The sequence below is a fragment of the Leucoraja erinacea genome, unplaced genomic scaffold (genome assembly GCF_028641065.1).
Source record: "Leucoraja erinacea ecotype New England unplaced genomic scaffold, Leri_hhj_1 Leri_1155S, whole genome shotgun sequence".
Taxonomy (NCBI): Eukaryota; Metazoa; Chordata; class Chondrichthyes; order Rajiformes; family Rajidae; genus Leucoraja; species Leucoraja erinaceus.
In genome coordinates this window covers 25,001-36,165 of record NW_026575402.1, presented here as the reverse complement: position 1 = coordinate 36,165, position 11,165 = coordinate 25,001, and the positions used below count along the sequence as shown (strand labels likewise).

At 50.4% G+C, this 11,165-nt stretch overlaps 1 protein-coding gene across 2 annotated transcripts in view; it reads left to right on the top strand.

Moving 5' to 3' along the window:
- Positions 1-515: 515 nt before the first annotated feature.
- The window catches only part of LOC129715387 (heterogeneous nuclear ribonucleoprotein A1-like), a 16,456-nt gene continuing 5,806 nt past the window's right edge, over positions 516-11,165 (top strand). The window contains exons 1-7 of one of the 2 annotated variants that reach the window (XM_055665270.1): positions 516-699; positions 4,755-4,871; positions 7,016-7,162; positions 8,802-9,012; positions 9,123-9,215; positions 10,319-10,417; positions 10,565-10,717. In XM_055665270.1, the coding sequence (XP_055521245.1) occupies positions 694-699; positions 4,755-4,871; positions 7,016-7,162; positions 8,802-9,012; positions 9,123-9,215; positions 10,319-10,417; positions 10,565-10,668 (777 nt within the window). In that variant the 5' untranslated portion in view covers positions 516-693 and the 3' untranslated portion in view covers positions 10,669-10,717. Of the gene's footprint in view, positions 701-4,752; positions 4,872-7,015; positions 7,163-8,801; positions 9,013-9,122; positions 9,216-10,318; positions 10,418-10,564; positions 10,718-11,165 lie in introns of those variants that run through there. The other variant, XM_055665272.1, reaches the window with a different exon arrangement.

Sequence of the window (11,165 nt, the reverse complement as noted above, 5' to 3'; positions counted from 1 at the left end):
TGGAGGCAGCCAATGGCATTGCACAGTGGGCGGGACCTCAGCGAACAACCAATCAGCGACTGGAGGAGGCGGGACACGCCCTGAGTGACGTCTCTCTCGACCAATGGGACGTCGAATTGAACCAATCAGCGACTAGAGGAGGCGGGACACGCCCTGAGTGACGTCTAGGTCGACCAATGGGACGTCGAGTTGATTGCTGGAGGCAGCCAATGGCATTGCACAGTAGGCGGGACATCCACGGTGAACCAATCAGCGACTAGAGGAGCCTGAACGACGTTGAAGGCGACCAATGAGACGTCGAGCTGCATGAGAGGCGGGAACCAATGGCATTGCACAGTAGGCGGGACATCAGTCAGCAACCAATCAGCGACTAGAGGAGGCGGGACGACGTTACAATCAACCAATGGGAGACGTCGGTCCCCGATGACTGACGGGGGAACGGACCAATGGGCGGGGGGGAGGGGGGGTATATAAGGCGGTGCGGCTGCGCAGGGCGGTCTCTTGCGCTGTTGACGGTGACGGTGACGGAGCTCCCGATTAGAGTTAAATATTATATTTCTCTCTCTCTCTCTCTCTATCTCTCCGCTGCCGATCCTTCCACCTTCCCTCCCTCCATCTCTCTCTCTCTATTCTTTATATTAAAAGCCGCGGCGTCACCCGACCGGCAAGACGGCGCCCTCGTACGAGCGTGACATGGAGGTAAACATTTCCCATTCTCGCTCTAACTCGGCGGATAATATATATTTTTTAATTTTTTTAGCGCGGGCGCCTTAGTTTGAATGTCTCCGCTCACGGCCCGGGGCGTTTTTAATGTTTTGTGATGTGTATGTGTGTGTATATGATGTGTGTTTTTTTATCTCGGTGGTGGCGGTGTTGGGTTTAAAATGGCGGCGGCGGAGGGAGTCTTCGTCGTCGAAGGGGGTTTTGTGTGTTTGACCGCCTTAAGATGGCGGCGGGGAGGGGGGTGGGGTGGGGGGACCTGCTCAAGATGTGACCTGCTCAAGATGGCGGGGGGGACCTACTTAAATGATGGCGGGCGGTGTGTGACCCACTCAAGATGGCGGTGGGACCTACTCAAGATGGCGGTGGACCCACTCAAAATGGCGGTGGGACATACTCAAGATGGTGGGGTGTGTGTGACCTACTCGAGATGGCGTGGTATGTGTGGGGGGGGACCCACTCAAGATGGCGGTGGCTGTGTGAGCGACCTACTCAAGATGGCGGGGGGTGACCTACTCAGATGGCGGCGGGGGGGGGTGACCTACTCAAGATGGCGGTGGGGGGTGTGACCCACTCAAAAAATGTGGGAACTACTCAAGATGGTGGCTGTGTGGGCGACCAACTCAAGATGGCGGTGGGACCTACTCAAGATGGCGGTGGGACCACTTAAAATGGCTGTGTGTGTGACCTACTCAAGATGGCGGCGTAAAGGGGGGGGGTGCGTTCTACTCAAAATGGTGGCTGTGTGAGTGACCGACTCAAGATGGTGGGGTGGACCCACTTAAAATGGCGGTGTGACCTACTCAAGATGGCGGTGGCTGTGGGGTGGACCCGCTCAAGATCGTGGCTGTGTGGGTGACCCACTCAAAATGGCGGTGGGGCCTACTCGAGATGGGGTGGACCTGCTCAAGATGGCGGCTGTGTGTGTGTGTGTGACCTACTCAAGATGGCTTGCTCTAGATTGGTGGGGTTGAGACCTACTCAAAATGGCGGCTGTGGGGGGGGGGGGGGGGACCTACTCAAGGTGGCGGCGGCGGTGTGTGTGACCCTACTCAAAATGCCCGCCCCTATCTCCCCCCCCCCTCCCCTCCCTGTCCATCTTCAAATCCAGTGTTAAAACGCATTTGTACTCCCTGGCTTTTGACCATGCCTGAGGCTTTGCTTCTGTTTGTGGTGTTTTTGATGTTTCTTTATTTTACATGTCTTTTCCTACTATTTCTTTTGATTGTTATTTTTGGTGTGTATTAACTTTTTTGTCAATGATTAGTGATGTACAGCACTTTGTTGCAGCTATGTTTGTTTTTAAAGTGCTCTATAAATAAAATTATTATTATTATTATTATTAGGCGACTAGCTCACGATGGCAGGTGTGGGGTTGGGAGAGGGAGAAATGGCCGCTCACTGCACTAGGGGAGAGGAGAGAGAGAGAGAGAGACCTGCTCAAAATTGCCACTCACTCCACTAGGGGAGAGGAGAGAGAGAGAGAGACCTGCTCAAAATTGCCGCTCACTGCACTAGGGGAGAGGAGAGAGAGAGAGAGAGAGACCTGCTCAAAATTGCCGCTCACTGCACTAGGGGAGAGGAGAGAGAGAGAGACCTGCTCAAAATTGCCGCTCACTGCACTAGGGGAGAGAGAGAGAGAGAGAGAGACCTGCTCAAAATTGCCACTCACTCCACTAGGGGAGGAGAGAGAGAGAGAGAGAGAGACCTGCTCAAAATTGCCGCTCACTGCACTAGGGGAGAGGAGAGAGAGAGAGAGACCTGCTCAAAATTGCCACTCACTGCACTAGGGAGAGAGAGAGAGAGAGAGAGAGACCTGCTCAAAATTGCCGCTCACTGCACTAGGGGAGAGAGAGAGAGAGAGAGACCTGCTCAAAATTGCCGCTCACTGCACTAGGGGAGAGGAGAGAGAGAGAGACCTGCTCAAAATTGCCGCTCACTGCACTAGGGGAGAGAGAGAGAGACCTGCTCAAAATTGCCGCTCACTGCACTAGGGGAGAGGAGAGAGAGAGAGAGAGACCTGCTCAAAATTGCCGCTCAATGCACTAGGGGAGAGGAAAGAGAGGGAGGGCGACCTGCTTAAAATAGCCGCCCCAACCCCCATTTTAAATGACTCGCTCAAGGAGGTGGGGGGGGGGGGGGGGGAAGGAGGAGAACTGCTCAAAATCCCCCCCACCTCCTTAGACAACTAGTTCGCAACCGGGAACTGTGTGTTTTAATTGAACAAAGAAAATTGCCCTCTTCAAGGTGACTGACTGACTTGACCCTCTCAAGATGGCCCCCCCAATCTCAATTGGATGTAACAGGGCAGTGCTGGAGTAACGGGTTGGGGGGGGGGAGAGGGGAAGAGGGGAGGCAGCGTCTCTGGAGAGAAGGGGACGGGCGGCCTTCCGGGTCGAGACGCCCCCCCTCGTTGTAACGGAGCCAGCAAGCCCGCCCGACCCACTCAAGATGGCCGCCAGTCTGTCCACTCCCCACCATTTTATGTGATGGGACGAGACAAACCCTCTCTCAAAATGGCCGTGCTGGTTCGACCCACTCAAGATGGCCGCCGGTCATAGAGGTGACCCTTAATTGTTATCCGACTTCAAGCCGATAGGCATCGTTGCCGCAGAGGATTTGAGTCTAGGAGCAGGGAGGTTCTACTGCAGTTGTACAGGGTCTTGGTGAGACCACACCCGGAGTATTGCGTACAGTTTTGGTCTCCTAATCTGAGGAAAGACATTCTTGCCATAGAGGAGTTGAGTCTAGGAGCAGGGAGGTTCTACTGCAGTTGTACAGGGTCTTGGTGAGACCACACCTGGAGTATTGCGTACAGTTTTGGCCTCCAAATCTGAGGAAGGACATTCTTGCCATAGAGGGAGTGCAGAGAAGGTTCACCAGACTGATTCCTGGGATGTCAGGACTGTCTTATGAAGAAAGACTGGATAGACTCGGTTTATACTCTCTAGAATTTAGGAGATTGAGGGGGGATCTTATAGAAACTTACAAAATTCTTATAGAAACTTACAAAATCCTTAAGGGGTTGGACAGGCTAGATGCAGGAAGATTGTTCCCGATGTTGGGGAAGTCCAGAACAAGGGGCCACACACACAGTTTAAGGATAAGGGGGGAAATCTTTTAGGACCGTGATGAGAAAAACATTTTTTAAAAGGTTGTGCACCTGTACGTATATATATGTGTATAAGGTTGTGCACCTGTATGTATATATATATATGTGTGTGTGTGTGTGTGTATATATATATATATATATATGCGCACACACACACACAAAGATATATATATATATATATACAGAAAGACTAAGCAGAAGCTCAGAGGGGACCGTGCCTTTGCTGTGTCGGCTCCGAGATTGTGGAATGAATTGCCTCTGCACGTTAAACAGGCCCCTTCTCTAGCTGTTTTTAAGTCACTCCTGAAGACATATCTATTCTCCGTGGCCTTTGTAGACCAGTGAGGTGTTGAATTGTTTATTAACTTTATTTGATTGGTTTTGCTGCGTTGTTCGTACTCGTGTTTTATGTTTTTTTAATTTATTGTTTGGATTTTCGTATGTAGTTTATGCGCCTCGTGTTAGTTGTACGTCTGTTGTTCTGCCTGTTTTATGATGTCTTGCTTGTTTTCTTTTTTCTGGTCTGCTTTGGTCAGCTTTGGTTGTTTTTAAGGTGCTTAACATAAAATTATTATTATTCTTATTATATACACTCAGAGTGGTGAATCTGTGGAACTCTCTGCCACAGAAGGTAGTTGAGGCCACACAGTTCATTGGCTATCTTTAAGAGGGAGTTAGATGTGGCCCTTGTGGCTAAAGGGATCAGGGGGTATGGAGAGAAGGCAGGTACAGGATACTGAGTTGGATGATCAGCCATGATCATATTGAATGGCGAATGGTGCAGGCTCGAATGGCCCACTCCTGCACCTATCGTCTATGTTTCTGTGACTGAATCTGGGAGCTGGGCGGTCGGGCACTTTAGTCGGCTGCGTTGTTGTTTTAAAGTGCTGTACTAAAGGTGTTTCATTTCTTCCTGTTGGAGGACTCGCAGGAGCCAGAACAGCTGCGCAAGCTGTTTATCGGCGGCCTGAGCTTCGAGACGACGGACGACAGCTTACGCAACCACTTTGAGCAATGGGGCCGGCTGACCGACTGCGTGGTGAGTCTGTCTCCCTCCCTCCCTGCCGTGGACACGGGCCTGCGTGCGTGACCTACTCCTTCCCTCCCTGCCGTGGACAAGGGCGTGCGTGCGTGACCTACTCCCTCCCGCTCTCAAGTCGAGTCAAGTCACATTTATTTATATAGCACATTTAAAAAACAACTCTCGTCTAGACCAGCCGTTCCCAACTTGGGGCGTAATTTGGTTTTTAAGGGGGGGGCCATTGAGCTGGGTCCAAATTTTCGATTTTTATTTTTGTTCTTTTGAAGCTTGTTTAAACCAAGGTATTGGCGTTTTAAACTTCTTCAGCTGAAACGGAGTTCACTTTTTAAATGATAAGAATTATATATGTGAGGTGCTACACCTTGGCAGGACAAATCAAAATAGGACGTACATGGTAAATGGTAGGGAATTGAAGAATACAGTTGAACAGAGGGATCTGGGTATAACCGTGCATAGTTCCTTGAAGGTGGAATCTCATAATGATAGGGTGGTAAAGAAAGCTTTTGGTATGCTAGCCTTTATAAATCAGAGCATTGAGTATAGAAGCTGGGATGTAATGTTAAAATTGTACAAGGCATTGGTGAGACCAAATCTGGGAGTATGGTGTACAATTTTGGTCGCCAAATTATAGGAAGGATGTCAACAAAATAGAGAGAGTACAGAGGAGATTTACTAGAATGTTGCCTGGGTTTCAACAACTAAGTTACAGAGAAAGGTTGAATAAGTTAGGGCTTTATTCTCTGGAGCGCAGAAGGTTAAGGGGGGACCTGATAGAGGTCTTTAAAATGATGAGAGGGATAGACAGAGTTGATGTGGACAAGCTTTTCCCTTTGAGAATAGGGAAGATTCAAACAAGAGGTTCAGACATGACTTCAGAATTAAGGGACAGAAGTTTAGGGGTAACATGAGGGGGAACTTCTTTACTCAGAGAGTGGTAGCGGTGTGGAATGAGCTCCCAGTGGAAGTGGTGGAGGCAGGTTCATTGGTATCATTTAAAAATAAATTGGATAGGCATATGGATGAGAAGGGAATGGAGGGTTATGGTATGAGTGCAGGCAGGTGGGACTAAGGGGGAAAAAAAATTTGTTCGGCACGGACTTGTAGGGCCGAGATGGCCTGTTTCCGTGCTGTAATTGTTCTATGGTTATATATCACCACATGGGGGGGGGGGCATCGGGATTTTAGAGGTGATTAGGTGGGGCATGGCCAAAAAAAGGTTGGGGAATCACTGGTCTAGATCGTGGGATATTCGGCAGCCCCAAGTCGGCTGATCTGGGGGACCTAGAGGGTGGGCGAGAAGATTGTTATTGATTGATTGATTGATTGATTGATTGATAGATAGAGAGAGAGAGAGATACACAGACAGACACACAGACAGACAGACAGACCATTTATTGTCACTATACATGTACAATGAAATTAAAAGCTGCTCAAGAATGTATGTGGGTGCAAGCCCATTCAGGGCTTTGTAGACATAGAGGAGGGTCTTCTATGAGAATATCCCACGGTGTTTTTCACACAGAGTGGTGAATCTGTGGAACTCTCTGCCCCAGAGGGTAGTTGAGGCCACACAGTTCATTGGCTATCTTTAAAGAGGGAGTTAGATGTGGCTAAAGGGATCAGGGGGGTATGGAGAGAAGGCAGGTACGGTATACTGGATTGGATGATCAGCCATGATCATATTGAATGGCGAATGGTGCAGGCTCGAAGGGCCAAATGGCCTCTACTCCTGCACCTTGTTTCTATTTCTATGTCTTGAAATGTATACAGACAGACAGATAAATAGACAGACAGACCATTTATTGTCACTATACATGTACAATGAAATTAAAAGCTGCTCGGGAATGTATGTGGGTGCAAGCCCATTCAGGGCTTTGTAGACATAGAGGAGGGTCTTGAAATGTATACGTAACGGCACAGGGGGCCAGTGGAGAGAGGCCAGGATCGGGGTGATGTGGTGGCCATCAGGAGTCTCGCTGCCCTGCGGTGTTTTGGACCAGTTGCAGACGGGGCAGGGAAGATGGGCTGGTGCCGGTGTAAAGGGAGTTGCAGTAATCCGGGCGGGAGGAGATGAATGCGTGGATGATCTTTTCCAGGCCGTCAAACTGGAGGAATTGTTTTCTCCTTGTGTCTCTCTGCAGGTGATGAGGGATCCCAACACCAAGCGATCCCGGGGCTTCGGCTTTGTCACCTACTCCTGCGTGTCGGAGGTAGACGGGGCTATGGGAGCCAGACCCCACAAGGTGGATGGTCGTGTCGTCGAACCTAAACGTGCCGTGTCCAGAGAGGTGGGTCACGTTTCATAGATGCTGGTTTTGTTTTTAAAAAATGGCCTCAATTCAGATTCAGATTCAATTTTAATTGTCATTGTCAGTGTACAGTACAGAGACAACGAAATGCATTTAGCATCTCCCTTGAAGAGCGACATAGCAAACGATTTGAATAAAAAATAAATAATAAGTGTCCGGGGGGGGGGGGTGGTGATTGGCAGTCACCGAGGTACGTTGTTGAGTAGAGTGACAGCCGCCGGGAAGAAGCTGTTCCTCGACCTGCTGGTTCGGCAACGGAGAGACCTGTAGCGCCTCCCGGATGGTAGGAGGGTAAACAGTCCATGGTTGGGGTGAGAGCAGTCCTTGGCGATGCTGAGCGCCCTCCGCAGACAACGCTTGCTTTGGACAGACTCAATGGAGGGGAGCGTGGAACCGGTGATGCGTTGGGCAATTTTCACCACCCTCTGCAATGCCTTCCTGTCGGAGACACAGAGCAGTTGCCATACCATACTGTGATGCAGTTGGTAAGGATGCTCTCGATGGTGCAGCGGTAGAAGTTCACCAGGATCTGAGGAGACAGATGGACCTTCTTCAGTCTCCTCAGGAAGAAGAGACGCTGATGAGCCTTCTTGATCAGAGTAGAGGTATTGTGGGTCCAAGAGAGGTCATCGGAGATGTTGACCCCCAGGAACCTGAAGCTAGAAACACGTTCCACCTCCGTCCCGTTAACGTGGATGGGGGTGTGCGTGCCGCCTCTGGACTTCCTGAAGTCTACAATGAGCTCCTTGGCCTCAATGAGTTTAGATCAGCGATACAGCGCGGAAACACTAGTACCGTCCCACACACACGGACACACAGTGGACAATTTACACCCTTCACCGAAGTCCCAGGGAGGAAATGCATCACTCCACCACCACCACCACCCAGGCAGAGAATTCCGCACACTCACAACTCTCTGTGAGAAAAAGTGTTTTCTTGTCTCCATTCTAAATAGAAACATAGAAATTAGGTGCCCTTCGAGCATTCAATATGATCATGGCTGATCATCCAACTCGGTATCCCGTACCTGCCTTCTCTCCATACCCTCTGATCCACAAGGGCCACGTCTAACTCCCTCTTAAATGTAGCCAATGAACTGTGGCCTCAACTACCCTCTGTGGCAGAGAGTTCCACAGATTCACCACTCTCTGTGGTGAAAAAAGTTCTTCTCATCTCGGTTTTAAAGGATTTCCCCCTTATCCTTAAGCGGTGACCCCCTGTTCTGGACTTCCCCAACATCGGGAACAATCTTCCAGCATCTAGCCTGTCCAACCCCTTAAGAATTTTGTAAGTTTCTATAAGATCCCCTCTCAATCTCCTAAATTCTAGAGAGTATAAACCAAGTCTATCCAGTCTTTCTTCATAAGACAGTCGTGACATCCCAGGAATCAGTCTGGTGAACCTTCTCTGCACTCCCTCTATGGCAATAATGTCTTTCATCAGATTAGGAGACCAAAACTGTACACAATACTCCAGGTGTGGTCTCACCAAGACCCTGTACAACTGCAGCAGAACTCCCACAAGTGGAAACATCCTCTCCACATCCACTCTATCCGGGCGGGCCTTTCACTAAAGTTTCGGTGAAGTTTCTAACGTGTCCCGTCCCTTGTCCCTTCAGGACTCCACCCGCCCCGGGGCTCACCTGACGGTGAAGAAGATCTTTGTGGGGGGCATCAAGGAGGACACAGAGGAGCACCACCTGCGAGACTACTTTGAGAAGTACGGCAAGATCGAGGTGACCGAGGTGATGACAGACCGGCAGAGTGGCAAGAAGAGAGGCTTCGCCTTCATCACCTTCGACGACCACGATGCGGTGGACAAGATAGTCGGTGAGCAGCGGGCACGGAGAGACCTGGTGGTGGGTGGGTGGGTGTAAGTCTGGGGGAGCAACTGACTGACCAACCAACGTTGCCTTCTAACCTGGCGACTTCTCTTGCAGTTCAAAAGTACCACACGGTCAACGGACACAACTGCGAAGTGAGGAAGGCTCTGTCGCGGGAGGAGATGCAGAACTCGGGCATGAACCAGAGAGGTGAGACACAGACCAGCCTAGTCCCTTGTTCCCTCACGGGTAGCATTTACAGTGGAGCAGAATTGGGCCCCGACCAACATGCCCATCTACACTAGTCCCAGTCCCACCCCGACCAACATGCCCCGTCTACACTTGTCCCACCCCCACCAACATGCCCCGCCCCGTCTACACTTGTCCCAGTCCCACCGACCGACCCATCTACACTAGTCCTAGTCCCACCCCGACCAACATGCCCCGTCTACACTAGTCCCACCCCGACTCTTAACATGCCCCGTCTACTCCTCCCCAGCCCCGACCACCCAGCCCCGTCTGTACACTAGTCCCCCTCCCGACCAACATGCCCTTATCCCCGTGTCCCCTGGTCCCCGACCAACATGCCCCGTCTACACTCTGTCCTAGTCCCACCCCGATCGATTCGACATGCGCCCATCTACACTAGTCCTAGTCCCACCCCGACCAACAGGGCCCCGTCTACACTAGTCCCACCCCGACCAACATGCCCCGTCTACACTAGTCCCCCACCCCGACCAACATGGTTCCCATCTACACTAGTCCCACCCCGACCAACATGCCCCGTCTACACTAGTCCCACCCCCCCGACCAACATTTTTGCCCCGTCTACACTAGTCCCCCACCCCGACCAACATGTTCCCCATCTACACTAGTCCCACCCCGACCAACATGCCCCCGTTTCTACGTTAGTCACAAGTGCCTCTTTAAAAGTTACCTCTAACTACCCTCCTCCGGCAGCTCGTTTCCGATACACCCAACACCCTCACAGCTTGGGAAAAGTTGCCCCTCAGGTAAAACCTATGAAATCTTTTTTCACGCCTGGTAACCCTCTGTCCCACAGGTCCTCGCCATTGGCCCTATTGAAGAGGGCAGAGAGCCCTCTAAAGGGTGTATGGAGAGAAGGCTGTCCACGGGATACTGAGTTGGATGATCAGCTCCTGATCTCCAGGGAATAGGGGCTCGATACCGATGAATTTCTCCCCCCAAGCAGGGTTGATGTTTCGGGGTAGAGATGTGTGGGGACTAGAGGGGGTTTTTGTATCTGTGTGTTATCCCACCGTGGTAAAACTCGTCTCCCTATTGGACGGCAGGTCGAGGCAGTTCGGGCAATTTCCGCGGCAACTTCAACAACTCCGGCGGCAACTTTGGCGGCCGTGGTGGAGGCGGTAACTTCAACAGCCGAGGTGAAGGTGGGGACGGTGTGTGTGTGTATATGTGTGTGTGTGGGGAGAGGGGGGGTTGCTACTGACTGCGGGAGAGAGTGGTCCCAGGCGGTCAGAGCCAGAGGGGGGGGAGGTGAAGAGACTGAGTCACTAACCTCCTCTTCCTCACTCCAGGTGGTTTTGGCGGTGGGTCGAGAGGAGGTGGCGGATACGGTGGATGCGGCGATGGATACAATGGATTTGGTGACGGTGCGCGCTCACGTTCTGCCTCTGTGTAGCAATGTTACAACATTTTGAGATTTCAAAAATCTGCAATTTATCCCATCAGATAAAGCATAACAATAAGTTTAATTTGACACCAAATTCACTCCCATATCTCAAGTATTAAAAAAGTTATGGCCATTTTCATACTCGGAAATTAGCATCTTGTTCCCTATTGATTTTCAATGGACATTACAAAAAAGCTGTGATCTTGGATAGTCAAAGGCCCATTTCTTAAGGAAAGATTAACATTTTTAAATAGCCTAAGTGTCCAAAGATTATTCACAAATGATTCACAATATAACATGATTTTTATATCTAATTTACATTAATTTATAGGCCAAATGGAAGGAATTTAGTGTTCAATTGCTGTAAATAAATGCCCATTTAAATCGGCTTTGTAGTGGGTTCATGTGGAACGCGCTGGTTTAGAACGTTGACATCGCGCTGGATTAGTGCCCTCAAATGCCGAGAAAAATACTGCGGGATATAAAAAGCCCAAAATGAACTACTC